Raw genomic sequence first — 17,912 nt, forward strand, 5'->3', positions numbered from 1 at the left:
TTGATGACAATTTAATTGGATCAAGAAAGATAAAAGTGTTTTCTTTTGTATTGAATGATAAACAATCGCCGAATCTACTCGTACTACAAACATTCATTCATTGCCGACGTAATTTCTTATTAATAATTCAGCGCACTAATGATGATCACCATAATTTTTAAAGCTTATGAAACGTTACTAGCAATTCAGAAATTAAAGATTGTTATCAGTATTTATCGTTCAATATAGTTTAAGGGACTCTAGTTAGTGACTAGTCGATGATGGGAGTTCAAACGAACATGAAGAATAAAATGTCTGGTAACATCAAAGTGATATCAAAAACTGTGATCATCCAAGTAGTGCCTGCCAAGAATGATTTAGACCCAGTGGCAAGAGGGAGAAAGATCATACTTCAACTGCGTCACATCATACATTTTGAATCAAGTATTGGAATCAACCGACTGTATTTGCTTTACCATCGTAGATTAGTGCTCTGGCTGAATCACTTATTTAGCGTTTTTTTGATGTCCATTGCCGTTTATTGCGTACTTCGAAATCGCTCTGAGAAGACCGCTACTTACATTGTTATAGTTGATACCACTTGCGTCGAATACCTCTGCCTTGTGGTCATATCTATGTTGGCTAAAAAGAGTTCCTTCAGAAACTTTTTCGAAGATTTGGCGCACTTCGACAGTTTACTGAATTTGAATGGAGATTTGAAAATCACCAGTCCTTCTGGCAGAGGTTTGGCGTGGATTGTGGCCAGTGTTTTGTACAGCATATGCGAATTTTTCTCACTGTCCACGTATATGATTCAAAAGATAGATTACTCGTTTATGCTGACGTATATCACGTTGGTGGCTCATGATTGTGAGCAGATTTTGTTTTGTTCGGTGCTAAGGATGATCTTGATCCGGGTTCGGATATTGAAGGCGCACGTTTTGAAGACACTAGTGCCGAAAAATAGCAGAGAAGCGAAGAAGAAACTGCTAGAGGTCGAAGCGTTGTCGTATAGGGCACAACTCGATATAGGGACCTTGCATCGAAACTACGAGTTGCTGCACAAATGCGCCGAACAACTTAACTCGATAATGAGTTTGCCGGTAAAATTATTTCTCGATTTTAAACTTTTTAGTTGAAGAGCTAATTAAAAATAATGAGATTTGTTTTCAGATGATGCTAATGCTGTTTTGCTCGGGACTGTCGACGACGATGCTGTTGAGGCAATTATTTAGAGTGTTGCAAAGTACTACGTTTGAAAGTGGGGTGAGTTGTTTTTGACACCTAGTTTAGGTAAGCGTTCGGTCAATATTTAAAGTAAAACTTATATTTTCACTCATCAATATAAATCCCTCCCTTAACGCATTGACTTAAACTGATTAGCTTGCGAGATGAAAAAACTATTAAGGCTTGGTATTTCTGCTAAAGTAGGTATTTCGCGCTGTCAAAATCTGCGCGCGCAATACTTCGCCGAAGACAGCGCGCCAAAGAGCTCTCGCGGCTACACAGTATAGAAATACGCAGTTGGTTAGGTTAGGTTGACTTCCTTCCGTTCAAGCGTCACACTCACAGCACTTTCTAATACAAATCATATCCAAGTGATACAAATTAAAACAACTTTCAAAATTTTTGGGAATATATTTTAGAATCGAATAAATATAGAATATAACTGCCAAAGTAAACACGGTTCAAAGAGGCGTGGCGTCACCCGACCTTCCGGAAGTTCCGCGCCGGCTAAAAGAATTTCAAGATTACGTCACCCGACCTATCGGTAGATCCTCGGGAGCTTGAGCGATTGGAAAAACATTTTATGATCAGTTACTCGTAGTAGCGATTATTTAGAGCTTGGATAATAAATTATAGTTGTTGCAATTCACAAAGCTTTGCATGTGGTTAATTACATTAATCAGTACACGCATCAATTTTGTTCAGTCTTTTTGTTTATTAATAAATAAAAATATCATACTAAAATTGCATACATATTTGTTTGTATTGGTCTGGGTGTTTTCTTTCCATAATTTATGTATAACGTATGTACGGGGCTCTGTATCGAAAATCACTATGAGCAATAAGCATCACACACGGTTACCTGGAGTGCATTACCGCAGCAAAATTTTTATAAATGTTGTGCTTTAGAGAGTCGAGAGTATAGCACATAATTAGTCCATCGTGAGCAGAAATTTGTCGACTAATAGCAAAATTCGTTCAAATTATAGTTTTAATGTTTTTAGGAAAAAACAGATTTTGCTGGGGTAACGTTTCAAACATTACCCTGGCAAAATTTTTTTTTTAAAGTCGTTCTATCCCGGAACCAAATACATGGATAGATAGCTCTTGTTGCGTAGTAATTTGTCCACGAATAGCAAAATTTGTTCGTGTTCCGGTTCTCAAGTTATTTAGAATTTTGCTGGGGTAATGTTTTGTGATGTCCCAGATCTCGTAAATGGCTCAACGCAGAAGTTTGAAAAAAATACCAATTATAGACCTTGATATGTCCAAATTAGTTCAAACATTAGTCATTGATTTGAATGATAAACACCAGTGTAATTAAAAGATTTCGAAAATCAGATAAAACGGATTTGTGAGTAAACCAGTACTCTTACAATCGAATAAAAAGGTGTAGCATGTACCCTTGGTACACCTTTATAACCACAGTAAATATAAATGATGTGGCTTTGCGCAAAAGAGAGATTTCAATGGAGATGGTGGAGGAAGGGACGCTCTAGAGCAGTGGTTCTTAACCGGTGGTCCGCGGACCACTGGTGGTCCCTGGAGGCATTCCAAGTGGTCCACAATGTGCACTTGCACACCTTGGTCAAAACCACTTTTAACTGATTTTTGCAGTCAAACTGGTTTTGACCGATTATGAGGTGGTCCCTGACAAGACAGAAATTTGGTAAAATGGTCCCTCATGACTTAAAGGTTAAGAACCACTGCTCTAGAGACTCAAAACTACAAGGATACACATGAACTCCAGTTTTAAATCCGTTGATATCTGCTGAATCTGCCATGTTTTTGGCTATAAGATTCTTCTATCTTACGGCTTAGACCTTTAGCTACAGACCTTTTAAGACAGTATTTTTGTGAAAATTCTTACGCATGGTGGAGGAAGGGACGCTATAGACACTCAAGTCTACAAGGAGTCACATCAACTCCAGTTTTAAATCCGTTGACATCTGCTGCATCTGCCATCTTATTGGCTAGAAGATTCTTCTATCTTGCAGCTTAGACCTTTAGCTACAGACCTTAGACAGTATTTTTTATTATTTATTTGTGTCAGTGTGCTCTAAAGAGTGTAAGACGATTGTATGTAGGTACTATTAAAATGTAATTTTAACTCATTGGTTTTGTCTCATATTTGAGGAATGTACTATGTATCATGAGTAGAGTCTTCGTTTAAAAGGATGCGAACGATTTAAATTTCAATAGGTAGACAAAATTGATAATTTTTAATTATCAAAAATTTAAGCTTTCTCCAGTAACACTGATATTATTATACTGTGACTCATCAAAGTCATCATTGTCAAAAATATTGACAAATCGCGAACTGTCACGGCCAAAAAACTGACACGCGTCCGTCCTCCGTAAGCGCCACCGCGCGACTGATTGAGATTGTCCAAGCCGTCATGGACGATTTTTTCCACATTTTTTAACATAGTAACTAAATAAGACGCAATATAAAAATTTCATCCGTTAAAAGCCCTCAAGTTATTTCTGAACTTTAGTTTAGTAAAAGATATAGAATCTCAAATCGCTTATTTTAAAAATAAAACCATAAATAGAAAACGAATAGAGGTAACTTTGGGAATTTATTCTATCGAGTCAACTTCATCAAATCGTGTTTCCATCCGTTAATAGCCCTAGAAAATATCCTCAACTATGCCCAATAAAAATCTTAGCCTTTAATTTTACTGTTTAGTACCTCAAAAATGAAAAATGAAAACCTCATTTTCGCCATTTTCTCTGCTACCCGGCCTTAATTCCTCCGAAGACTGAAAAATCACACAAGGTCTTAAATCATAGTCTTTGATGGTCCTAGCATGTGGGCCTCAAAAAGCTTTTATCGCGCCATTTTATAGATTTTCCGCGATAAGCCTTTATTATTTGTCATCTAAAATCATCGATAACATTTTATTATACCTACTTTATTTTAATGAATATTGTTCAGATGGGCAGTGGCTTAATCGCATACGTGTTAAGCCGTTGCCTGCGGTACACGTTACTGGTGGTGATGCCGTGCCTCATCTCAAGCATGACCACAACCCAAGTGGCTTGTATCCGAACCACCCTACACGACGCTATGAACCAGTTTGACATTGGTACGTAAAACAATTATTCTATTATTACTATTCTATTTTCTACTACGGAATCAATTAATCAGCCTTAGACAGCAGGAAACTATTAAAGTCATTATTACTATAAACATACTCGTACTTTCTCGGCGGTCTATCAGTGAAATTACCTACAGTACGTACACCCACACCCGCCCCGAAAAGTACCCGACCTAGCTTTATGAAAAATATGCAATTTTCAAACATTTTAAAAATAAAAAGATTGAAATAGTTTAGTCTTCATTTCATAAATCTAGATCAAGTACCTACTTTAGAAGAATATTGAAGATTTTCTAACCGACCCTTTTCTTTGCGGTCCAGTGTAGTTGAGTATGACAAAAAGACACTCAAGCGTTTTGGCAAAATAGAACTCCAGTCACAGCCTCATGAGCCATAAAATATACCTCCACGTTAACCTTCACCGCCATTAAACTGGCTAATCTAAAATAAACGGTCCAAGTTCGTGCCCGAAGCACTAAAAAAATCAATTGAAAATTTCTGACCCTAAAAGGTTATATGGGTGGAAAAGATAACTTTCATTTACGGACTTTTCACGGACTTTAGCTGTTCAATGATGCAAAAGGTATCTCTAGGTACCCCAGTAACTTTCAACTGATCTATTCGTAATTATATTCCGTTTTTAGGGTCCCGTACTTCAGAGGAAAAAACCCTTATCCTCGATCCGTGGTCAGCCTGTCCGACTGACTGACAGAAACCTTTTATAATTCTACGTAACTTCAAAGTTGTGTTGGCGCGTGTAAAATGATGTGGTTCCCAAAACATACACATACATATCACTCGAAAAACATATCCCTCCTTCTGACACAGTCGGGTAAATGACCAAAAACGACAATAGTAACTACAAATCTTTCTTGTCATTTCAAACTTACGCGTTTTTAAATCCAATAAGTTATTTTGATAGAGAAATGACAGAACAGCCAGCGTGGGAAAAGTATGATTGTAGAAAATAAGATTCAGAACCGTGAGTTCGTAAATTCGACTCGCACTTGGCCTTTGTTGTATCAAACCTAATATTAAAATTACAAAAAGTTTTCTTATCGTGTCTCGTTCTAGAAAAATTGAATAAAAAGCCATTACCATTTCATATTTTATGACTCATACTTTTTAATCTAAAAAAATAATTTAAGTTTAGACGAGACGGCATCGCGGCATAACAGAGACGTCTATTATATTATACATTTTTAATAATTATAAATAGAATCTATTTTACAACAAAAAAATATATAACATCAGAAATTGTTACAGCAAGTAATGATAGAATCCAAACATTAGCCATTAGTGTAAAAGTAAATCGTAATAGTTCAATAACAGTTTTGGGTGCGTATTGTCCTCCACTTCCTGGTCGTTTTCCAGTAAATAATTTAAAAAATATTATTATAGGTGTACCAGAATCTCATGGCAAATGGGGAAAATAAACTTTGTTGAGTGCAATACTGTGGAAATTGGATTAAACGATCTTGATACTGTTTATTTTTATTTATGACTAATATTAATGACCATGAAGTACGAATGCCTACCTATACATTTTATGTATGTGTATGAAGAATGTTGTTATACATCGGGTTTTTAACTTATGGATATGTCTTGAAAAATAAGTAGACCGTGGCGTATATTGCTGTAAATAATTTTATTAAGTATCATACTTATAACTTATCACTTCATTCAGAACTAGAAAACGATTCTAAGAACTCCACTTGCATTTCTTGTTCTTCAAATAGATGATCAAGTTAAAGAGGTATTAATATAATATAAATCGCTTTTTCAGCATTTCAATTACTCAAACTTGCTTGATGAAATCTTTTTCAATTTTCTTTACATGGTCATAACATTTTCACCATTCCTCTGCACCAATGCATGAAATACACCTCAAAACCCCGATAAAGCAGTTAGGTAAGAATAATATAAAAATAAACATAACCCTCCTTCTGACGCAGTTAGGTAATAAACTAAATGTAGGTAAGTATCAAAACATTTCACTCCAACTTACTGTCAACTCAACGACGCGCTTTAAAATCAAAGATTGACTTTGAATTATGCCTTATTTTACAATACACTTTGAAAACAATATGACTTGCATGAGTTTTTTCGTCTTTTTCACAAAAATAACAAATAGGCATGAAGAGATTACAAAATTTCTGCAGCGGCTGACAGATCTCTTGATTTACTTTGACAGGTGACAATAAAGCCATAGACAATGGCCATATGAAAAACACACTTTTCCAATATTTTTGTTTGCCATGAGATTCTGGTACACCTATAACATTATTTTAATTCTCTCAAAAATTGTGACGCTTTACCTACTTTAAGCGGCCCCGAGACGATCAATCGTGATTGTCAATGTATTTACGTTCCAATTGATGGAAACGATTGTCAATGGCTCAGCTAAACGATCAATAATAGCTTCAATGGCACCTGTCAATTGGGCTTCAATTAAAATTATCATCAATTTGCTTCAATCACGTAAATTCAATTGACAATCGCTTCAATGCCTTTTGTAAACGATCAATGTCAATTGTCAAACACGTAAAATTGACAATCGTGATTGATCGTCTCGGGGCCGCTTTACAACCTATTTTTTTATTTTGATATTGTTAATTAGCATTCTTTTGTAAAAAATAAAGTTTAAAAAAATTGGATCTCCATTACAAACTTTTTTGTCTTTTTTTTTTTTCAGATAAGGCAGATCGCAGACGAGTGAAAGCATTTTTCCAGCTGACAAAAGAAAATGAATTTGCCTACGCCTTATGGGGACTCATAAGACTTAACATGTCGCTACTATTGAGCTATTTGAGTCTGTGTACAACGTACCTTGTTATTATTATACAGTTTTCAAAGTTTATTGATTAGTTATCTGCAATGATGTGTTCAAAATTGAGACTATAAGCAATCACAATAAAAAAAGTGTTATACTAGTTTGTTTGAAAAAGATGTGCATAATTAATAATTATTTTTAAGCGAAGTCAGAGTTAGGTAAATACATATTGCCTATTTGGGTACTATACGCGTTAACGTACCTTTTTTAGGTCAGAAGGCCAAAAAATACAGCTTATAGCAATCTAAACCTTATTCCAAACGTCATTAGACCTTGTTGACGGCCATGGACGACCAAATAGGTCTACAAATTGCATGAAACACGCTCTTCTTGATTAACTTTCGACCCCACTTGGGTCCTAATAAAAGGAAATGGTTTTATCAATAGAATTTCGGACGTCGTAAAAAAAGTATTTTTTATGAATTGCCCGTCGTCTACTGCAGAATTCATTTCAACAAACAACCCTAGTAATTACTACTTAGATGCTATTTTCGAAAATACATACTTTGAAATAGCAACTTATTAAATCAGCAATTCAGCACTAACATTTTTTTCTTTTTCATTAATGCAGTAAGTAGTTAATTATTAAAGAATATTATATAAGTATGGGAATTTTTCTTTATACGTACCTATTAATTTGTAGGTAATAAGTACGTTTTATACTTTATTACCAGCATACTTCGAATTTTCTCTCAACCACAACGCATAAGCGTGGGACGAAACTTCAAGTTCATAAACATAATGGAGTCACTTTGGTCTCACACTGAATTAATCTCAGAGCTCTAAACAATAAAGAACATAATCGATCCAGCTCAAGATACAGTCCAACCTTTTGAAGGGAGAGAAAAATTAGTTAGATAACATTCTGTTTTATTGCCAGCCGTTCGTCGCTGGAAAAATTCTGGGTGACGTAATGGTCGGAGCGACGCTCTTTTTGTCTTGCGAAGAAAAAATTAACCGAAGGGTTTTCCGAAATAAATATCGTTTAACCTTAACTGCTAACGCCGGACCAAAAATAAACTTTGTGGGCAAAATAAACCCCGCCTGAAATAACTCCGGCTTACGGTCAGCACACAACGTTTATTTAGTTTCGTTTAGTAAGTATAATAAACGCGGGAAGATGTTGAAGATGAAGAAGATGAAAGGCGATCTTTTAATATATTTTGTATGGGATCGTTTTTATTGCAAAATATATCATACATATAACCCCTTACTAATAAAAAGTTACACAATTGTTGAACACTGTTTGAAAGTGATATTTCTAAACGACACTTTAAACTAGTGTGGGATACAATATTCGATTATTTATGCTTTGTTCATCTTATTTGAATGTACTCAATACTCATAGTTTAATTTAGCAAGGAAAATGTTCTTTATTGTGCAAAAAAGAAGTGGAACGACCATAAATTTGAGTATGGGTCGTTGAATTTTATGGCCTTTTCCTCATTAAGTTCCCAACTTAGACTAAGATGTCTAACTGCGTTTTTTTCTTAAATGTCCATTACATAAGTTACTACTGCTCATAAAAAATTGAATAAGGTCCAGTTAAACTATCCACTTTTTAAATTGTAAATTGTTTTAATCAGAGATGAGAACTTAATAACCTAACTGATTGTAGATAGCCTACAAAATAGAAAACGAAATGTGACTCGGTTGACCGACGATTTAGCGAAGGTCGCAGGAAGCACCTGGATCGTTGTGAAAATCCTTTGTCCGGCTCTAGGCTAAAATGATAATCCACTTTCGATGTACGAAATTGTAACAGAAACAACAAGCAATCGTATTCAAATGCTACAAATTTTACACAAACCATTCGTTTGGATCCGGATTCGGTTTTATAACTGGAAGGGATGTCTTTAATGCCCTTCCCGGATGCTACACAAAACATTTCATTTCAAATAAGGAAATATTACTTTTTTACTGTCATATAAAACATCAAAGGAACTCTGTTCTGAAGATGAATAAGTTAACTCTGTTGTTAAAAAAAAAAACAAATTATTTCACTCTCTTAAAAAAGGGGACGGAACCTTTTTCGTCGAAAAATCTTGTCTCCAATTTACTTCCATAGTAATATTTCGATAGCCAACCTCATCGAAACCCAACAAAGAGAGATTACTTTTGTCAGGAAACAGGATTAATTTTAGAAAAATACGGTTTAGTTTCAAGGAAAATATATTTTTATTTACTGCAACGTTGGCATGTTTAAGCAGGGGTTTTATTCCATTTTAAAACTAAGCTTAAAAGTTAAAATATGAAGCTAAAGCCTCTTTATAAACCGGATTACGTACTCACGGAGAGGATGGCATGATATTATGCTTCAAATTCAAAATTCATTATAAATAAGAGTTGAATATTGCGTACCTAGTCTCCAGTAATGTTTTTTATAGGACAAGAGGCAAACAAGCAGGTGGATCACTTAATGAGTGTAGGTTTTTTTGAGCAGGATGATGATTTTGATTTTTGTACTTGTGGTAGTTGCACTGTTGGTAGTGATTTTGTATCTAGTCAATCAAATAGTACCTACTTTTAGAAAAAATGTATACTGCAATGGCATAACTCCTCAAAGGATCAGCAGACGTTAGTACCAGTGTATGGGTTTTAGTACAACATTGTCCAAAATAAGTTTCAACAATGTAGAGGTAACATGAAATTGAAAATTGATTTCCACACTTTTTTCCGATAATACGATTTTGTCACCTTTTCTTTTCCAATATACTGGTTATCTATAAACCGTGTTTTCAATGCTTCCTAATCCGATTTGTATACCAAGGTAAAACAAATTAAGCAAATCTCTTCTAGAGTTTACCAATTGGAGCTTTACACAGAGGTGTCGCTTTAGTTATTTAGGGATCGGATTCCACCCAGTGTTTGGGTGCAGTCTGGTGTACGGACTGGGATAGCCATGTAATTGAGTTTGTTGGGGTTACAGAAAGGATAGGGCACCTTTATATTATGAGGATACATCACAAGGAATCGGGGGAGCGGCAAATGAGCGATTTTGTTTGCGAACTTTGAGACTTTTGCTACAATTGGATATTGGATTAGAGAATGTACCTTTGAAAGCTTTTGATGTGAGTATTAATAGATTTATCATTGTATTTAGGCACACTTATTTTCACTATCCTACTAATATTATAAATGCGAAAGTTTTATGTATGTCTGGATGTTTGTTACTCTTTCATGCAAAAACTACTGAACGGATTTTGATTAAATTTTACAGTATTATTTTTTATAACCCAGAATAACATATAGGCTATAATTTATGACGATCTGTGACAAACTAAATTTTACGCGGGTGAAGCCGTTTATTTTTTTTATTTTCGTATTATCACTTTGCAAGAATTAGGACCTTAGAAAGTCATACCAAGACTTTAAAAAAATTAATTTGTTTCAATTTTATTGATAGACTTTTTACAATTACCTACCTATTAAAATTATTCAGAAAAGAGTATTATTCAAACCTCCGATATACACCCGCAGCAGTGGCTTTACATATTCACACGATTCATATTCATTCGCTTCGGCAAATAATATTATAATTTGAAAGACCTCAGTCTTACATAATACTAGTATTTTCAAATAATAATGAGCCCTTGAGCTGAGAAGCTCAATCCAATTTATTTAGAAAAAAAAAACTAATAGGTACCTAACATAAGATTAAGCTTTAGCTTATTCCCTATAAAATTAGTAGTACAATATAAAATATATGTACCTACTAATATTAGCAAAACCATTTTTCGCTCAGTAATATTACATTAACTAGACTAGTTAATTTTCTCATCTTACCACGTTCTTAACACATTTTTCATTAACCAGTTAATACTAAATCGTAATACCATGACCCATCCAATATCTGATCAAAGGTAAGTGCGGCCATTGAAAGAAGATGGCGTCGTTTCTTTCAACAGATGAAAGCGGGTCCAATCCACTATTCCCCGCTTCGCCACTAAATCCATTATACCACAAAGGCGTAGATAAGATGTAGCTGGAGGGATCGTCATCTGCGACTAATGATAATAGCTCACATAATTTTGGACAATGCCAGGGCGTGTCGAAAACACGGACCGAGAAAAGTTGGCCGTAGGAATCCGTAGTGATGCGCGATTTTGAGTTACCTACGAATTTTTCTGTTACTCGATATTTTAGGAAATAATCGACTGGACGCACGATCTTTTGCTGTGGACAATTGGTAAGCTTATGTAAATTTTCACACGTATTTGATGTTGAATCAGTTAAAATGAGACTGCTAAAGTTTAGGTTGGGCAGTGTATAAGCTCGTTTTAGGATGCCAGACTTCTAATTTTACTTGTATGTACCAAATTAAAGTACCTAAAATAATAATAAGCAGATCCGAACAAACTATACTTGGACTAAGCTAATGAACATAAAATCGCAAGACTTTTCTTCATAGTAGTCAGATATGCAACATAGTTAATAAATACATCAAGTTAAACTTACATATTTTTATTTATTGTAGTTTCATTTCTGTTTGATCGTATAACATTCTTCATTCATTTTATCAACAATTCTCAAATATTAACAGCGTTTTTCCAGCACTAGCTATGGGAGACAAATTTCCGCAGTTTTTGGGGTCACGTTTTTACGCGGACGCTGCATCCGTACATTGTGGTGAGAAATTAAGCATTCCGATCCTCTATTAGCCAGATAAGCATTTACTTAAAACTTACTTTTTAACCCAAAATTAAATAATAAAATTGGTAGCTTCGGTTTGGTTTCAAAGCAGTTGAAAGTACTCTAACCTTCTAACGCAACCAAACAAAACTATGACTCATCGGTAAAATACAAAATCCACAATGTTACAATTCCCTCCTAAACAAGATAAAGTAACTTCGTAAAAGATTCAAATCAAAAAACGGCAGAGCAAAGCGATTTCGGAATTCAAAGATGAGATACAGGCCAAGATATGGGCCAGGCCAAAAAACTGTCATAAATACCGAAGTATGTTAATTTTTCTAGCTGGACCCAATTTCCAATATTTATTTACAGATAGTAGGTACGTACGTACATAGTACGTAGAACTGACGGCCGATGGGGCAGCAAGGTTCTGGAGTGGAGGCCACGTACCGGAAAGCGCAGCGTAGGACGTCCACCCACAAGGTGGACCGACGACCTCATAAAGGTAGCAGGAAGGCGCTGGATGCAGGCCGCCACCAACCGGCCATTGTGGAAATCATTGGTGAAGGCCTATGTTCAGCAGTGGACGTCCTATGGCTGAAATGATGATGATGATGTACAGATAAGTAGGTTTTTTCAGTTCATAATCATGGGCAGAACTCTGGCGAATGCTTCAAAAGTAACTTATATTTACGAGTATGTAACAGGAACCGGGCCTTTGTCAATATTGTATATTGTATTCGACAGTAGTGTAGTCTGATCAAAGAGGCCATTAGCCAACAATAGCCCATTACTTGATTAGTTTATTAACTCTATTAGGGCATCTCACAGTCTGATACAGAGGATAGCATCTTCGGTCTTGGGTCGAAACGATATTATTTGTCGGGATGTAGTACCATGTATCTTGATATTTATTTACATTAACTAGCGGCCGCCCGCGACTGCGTACGCGTGGATTCCGTTTTACCCCCTTAGGGGTGGAGTTTCGTAAAATCCTTTCTTATCGGATGCGTACGTCATAACATCTACCTGCATGCCTAATTTCAGCCCGATCCGTCGAGAGGTTTGGGCTGTGCGTTGATAGATCACTATGTCAGTCAGTCAGTCAGTCACCTTTGAGTTATAATAATATATATTTAGATGTCACTTAAATGCTTATTTCTATATGGTTTTGAGGTCGTCAGTCCACCTTGTGGGTGGACGTCCCACGCTGCGTTTTCCGACGACGACCTCATAAAGGTGTAGCAAAAAGGCGCTGGATGCAGGCCGCTACCAACTAGGCGATGTGGAAATCATTAGGCGGCTTATGTTCAGCATTGGACGTCCTGTGGCTGAAATGATGATGGAGATATAAATTTTGAGCTAGTAAGAGTATAATTAATTTTAATGAAATCTAAAAGCTGTAGTTACAATATCTGTTTTTGGACACGGTGGTAAAAAGCTCAAGGATTGTCAAGGAATTTAAACCAATCCATGTTTATTAAAGTGTATCACGTAAATATCTTGCAAACCCTAACTTTGAAGATATAATCGAAATTAATATTCAAACTGACTTTACATTATTTGCATCTATACCCTCATAATCCATCGTCCGCTTTTAGGGTAACCGTTTTAATCCCGAGACCCGGATAGAATTTAAAATTAGCATGATTAATAGCAATCTCTGATCGACGATGATATTTTCGCGATCGGTTCCTTATGGGTCCGACCCAGGGTTAGGGTTGCCAGGTCAAAAAACACAAAAGGGGGACTCGGTGCTTAATTTGGCCGAAAAATTACTTAAATCTTAAAGCCGGACATACCTTTTTAAGCATGTGCAATAATAAATTAGTATCATACCTAATGACTATCAATGCCCATGTGTGCTCGATATTATTCTGTTGCTCAACTTTCGACTGACACGGCAGCTACATAAAAAGCCTAACAAAAGCCGGACAGGCCGGACAAGACAATATTTGGCCGAACTAGTCCATAAAAAGCCAAACATGACCGGCTAAAGCCGGACACCTGGCAACCCTATCCGGGGCCCTATTGTGTAACTACAATCTATCGTGTCTTTCAGTTTGACGTTTGAAAGAGACTCTCTTTCTCGAGACGGCCTTTGATGGCGATGACGTTCAGAAGTGATTGTGATTTGTGACTAATTTTCTTCAGCTGCCATTTTTAAATAGTACCTACCTAGATACTATGGGCTTGTACTTGATGATATAGATTTATAATAACATTTATTTTAAACTTGATAATCTTGATCTATGGTAAATTGAGCTTGCCCAAAAGACGTTTAAGTTAATATTTGGAAATACAGTAGCTGATAGGAATTCTCCTTGTCAGTGGGAACTATAAAAGTTATTCCATTTAATAAATATATGACTTAAAACGATTTTATTGCATTTTATTTTATTACAGTAGAGGAGACAGGTATTTAATTCTAGTTCTTAACTATAGTAGTTTTGAGGTAACTTATGTATATTGAATTTTTTTATCTAGGCTTGTAAAGTTACACAACAAAATATTATAGAAAATAAGGTACAGACGTCAGCAGGTCAAGCTAAAGATATTGGGATCTTTTGCTCTTGTAATAGAGGCGAGATTGCAACAAAAATATACGAGTATACGCACGTATTCACAAACATTACTATGAGGTCTTACAGCGCGTGGACGCACAGGGTGACACACGAATCAGTTAAGTATAGAGCTCTATACAACGCTGTGCGTTTGATTTGCTGCTTCACATAAGCAAGTATCGTTTGTTAATAAGGGCGATAGTCTGATGTGCTGTTGACTGCACTTTCTTAATTATTAAATCGCCATCAACACAAATCGCTATCACTTTGAAAGCGACTAATATTTTTTAACGTACACAATAAGCCGGTTCTCATAATTTACAACCGCATAATTGCCAATTAGTGCGGCTGTTCGGGGTTCGACTCCTAGCTATTCGTACGCATTCGTGCCTGTATAACGTAGAAGTTAATCTTAAGTTAAGGTCGTAAGGTTGAAAACCGAACAAAATACATATCTATGTAAGAGTACATACTCTTTATGAGGTTAGTATTGATATACCAATGCGTTTTGACTTCTAGCTCCACTCCAGCCCGAATGTTTCAAATGTTTGCAATATTGTGTAGATCAGACACAATAAACTTAAATATATTAAAAAATATTAAAAAAAAGCCCAACTGCGTAAAAATTAACTAAAAAGATAATAAAAACAAGACAACTCAGCCTTAGCGTTCACAAAAAATGCAGTCGGAGGCATCAAATACATATCACCAACAAAAGAATTAGTCATTGATGCCTCCGACTGCATTTGTGAACATTAAGGCTTAGTTGTCTTGTTTTAATGTTTTTAGTTCATCCAATCTTATTGCCTCAAGGATATGGTTCCGAATCAATTGAGAAAAACCTTTTAAGGTAGGTTCAACTCTCTCGTAGTAGGACTGCTGACGTTCTTTGACTTTCTGTATCTTTAGTACACCTAGCAGAGCAACCTACCACAAAAAACTCTGAACTCATTTTGACCTTATACAAGCGACTTAAAGTCCAAAATCCTATAGAAAAACGTCATATCAGCTTCCAAAATCATCTAGAGACTAAACTATGACAGCTCCCGCGTCGCTGTGATTGATACGTGCTATCAGTTTACCCTATTATCTGGTCGACTGGGCATTCCTATGGATTTACGACAAAAAGACTGGCTTATAACAGAAATCTCTTACAAATATTCTCTTAGGCTCGGTTGCACCATCTTACACTAACTTTAACAAACGTCAAAAGTTAGACGAATTTTATACAAAAACACCGGTTTTGGTTACAGTTCCGGTTAAAATAAGATAGTGCAAATTAGCCTGGACGAAGCACACTTATCAACCCGGAAACCGATCGTAACCATATCAACTCAAGAAAATCAGTATTTTCTGTATAAAACTCCATACTACAACACACACTTAACCGCACCGTAACGTAAACGCCTCGCCTCGCGGTTGACAGCGCGGCGAAAGACGGTACGATTTTTCAGTTAATAAGTGTTCATCTACACTAACATTATAAAGAGGAAAACTTTGTTTGTTTGTTTGGTTGTAATGAATAGGCTCAAAAACTACTGGACCGTTTTTAAAAATTCTTTCACCATTCGAAGGCTACATTATCCACGAGTAACATAGGCTAAATTTTATTTTGGAAAAAAATAGGGTTCCGTAAAATATGTAAATAATGTAGTCCACGCGCGCGAAGCCGCGGGCGGAAAGCTAGTATAGAATATTTTAACTATATTTTGTTCTTAAATCAGCTTTATTTAAGCTTTATTTAAGCTTTATTTAAGCTTTTTACTAAACTATGACAGCCCGCGTCGCTGTGATTGATACGTGTTATCGGTTTACCCTATTATCTGGTCGACTGGGCATTCCTATGAATTTACGACAAAAATAAGTGTGAGACTTTGGCTTCATGAGAAAGCTTTTGTAAATATTCCCTTAGAGATATCGAGTCTTTTAATCTAGTTATTAAAAGCAAATAGGCTTATTTATTTTGTGTGCTGTTGAATAGTACAAGTTTTCATTTTTAAAAAATATCATTCTTATACTGAATCTCTTCTCTTCTTGGGTGTAAGTATCTACTATATTTATTTATTCTACTCATCTGAACTACTTTTGGATTCATGAAATCTATATTAATCCGTAATTTTTATTTCACGAAAATTGTTAGTTCTGGCTGTGTTACACTACCTAACTTTGACCGTAGCTATAACGATAACTGGTGGTTTTTGTATAGAGTTTGACAGATTTTTGACGTTTATTAAAGTCAAAGTAAGATGGTGCAACCTAGCCTAAGTAAGTAAGTAAGTATAGGTACTGTGGTGGACTGCAGTGGACTGTATGCGTTTGTGTGTGTTCGAGAGCGCTGACCGGACGATGATGACTGCCGTTGAGAGCTTGCCCTTACTATGTCAGGCGTAGTAGGTGCTACTTGCAGGAATAAAACCACTATTTCACTTGCTGAGACTTCTCGCGTTTATTATTCGCTTCCTTTTCTCAGTTCTTGCTTCTTCAGATCACTTGTTGCTTGGAGCACTTGTTCTCTGAACTGAACACAACATAACAACACAACTAAACTCAAACTTGTCTCCCGTTTTTTTTTTTTTTTTTTTTTTTGAAGGGACGCGCGCTGGTAGCTTGAGGAGCTTTTCCAGCTTCACCGGGCAGAGTGGCGAGTACAGAAGGTACTCTAGCCGTTTGGCGATCGTCGGTGCGCGTGCCGACGAGGCCGAGTGTGGGCTTCGCGAAGCGAAGCCCAGGCTCGTCCGCGTCGGTCGCAGACCGACGTTCGCGATCGGGCCGTATCGAGCGCATAAGGCGCCCGATCAGTGGCGAACCCAACTAGAGGGTTGCCCACCGCGGTGTTGGACCAAAGTCCAGCCTACGGCGGGCTCACTCTAGTGGGCCCGATCGAAGGGACTACGGACGCGGCCTGAGGGCGCCACGGTAGGCTCGGACCTCGGCTCAGGCCGTGTCCGGGGGACGGATAGGGGAGAACCGGCCCGGTACATGTCTGTACCGTCCGAAATGGAAAGCAGGGCCTCGTACTCGCCGGCGAGTACGGTGTAACGAGCTACTGTGTTGTGGAGTAGTTGGCGTGCTTAAGGCAGTGATGTCTGTGTTCAGAAATTCGGTAATAGGATCGTCCGGGTCGTCTAGGACATGCCTAGGTCGTCGGTATTGGGCAGCGACATCTTTCTGGGGTGTATACGTGGCGGCGCTAACGATAAGAGGGTTCTTGTGGTTGATCGCTTTATCAAAGTAGCGGCGAGAGGCTTCTTTCATAAAGTGATCAATCGATGGGATCTCGAAATCTCTATGGAGATTCGTATTACGCACGAACCACGGGGCATCCGCGGCTCGGCGTAAGAATTTGTTTTGGAGGGTCTGGAATTTCTTAAGGTCTGTGCAGGAAGTGTGAGCAAACACCGGACTGGCGTAAGTCAACACTGGACGGATGCAGGTTTTGTAAATTGTCAACTTATTTCTAAGTGACAATTTACTTTTCCTTCCAACTAGGTGGTAGAGTCGGTGGATGTAGTGGTTCGCACGGCTCAAGACGCGTCTGAGGTGCGGAGCGAACGATAATCTCTGGTCGAG

General features: G+C 37.0%; 2 protein-coding genes across 2 annotated transcripts in view; both read left to right on the forward strand.

Annotated features, from left to right (window-relative positions):
• Nucleotides 1–260: 260 nt before the first annotated feature.
• On the forward strand, nucleotides 261–7,178 carry LOC135076706 (uncharacterized). The gene is made up of 4 exons (XM_063971127.1): nucleotides 261–1,082; nucleotides 1,153–1,245; nucleotides 4,148–4,298; nucleotides 7,006–7,178. Exons 1-4 carry the CDS (start codon nucleotides 261–263, stop codon nucleotides 7,176–7,178), a joined length of 1,239 nt encoding a protein of 412 aa, XP_063827197.1.
• A 10,004-nt stretch (nucleotides 7,179–17,182) lies between these two features.
• The window catches only part of LOC135076954 (vacuolar protein sorting-associated protein 16 homolog), a 319,963-nt gene continuing 319,233 nt past the window's right edge, over nucleotides 17,183–17,912 (forward strand). The window contains exon 1 of the mRNA XM_063971480.1: nucleotides 17,183–17,196. The gene's annotated coding sequence lies outside the window, so the exon portion shown is untranslated. The remainder of the gene's footprint in view (nucleotides 17,197–17,912) is intronic.

Source organism: Ostrinia nubilalis, chromosome 12, assembly GCF_963855985.1.
Source record: "Ostrinia nubilalis chromosome 12, ilOstNubi1.1, whole genome shotgun sequence".
Lineage (NCBI taxonomy): Eukaryota > Metazoa > Arthropoda > Insecta > Lepidoptera > Crambidae > Ostrinia > Ostrinia nubilalis.

Coding starts and splice junctions, on each gene's coding strand:
- LOC135076706 (XM_063971127.1), top strand. CDS start 261: ATGGGAGTTCAAACGAACATGAAGAATAAAATGTCTGGTAACATCAAA. Junction 1,083..1,152: donor ACTCGATAATGAGTTTGCCG/GTAAAATTATTT, acceptor ATTTGTTTTCAG/ATGATGCTAATGCTGTTTTG. Junction 4,299..7,005: donor TATGAACCAGTTTGACATTG/GTACGTAAAACA, acceptor TTTTTTTTTCAG/ATAAGGCAGATCGCAGACGA.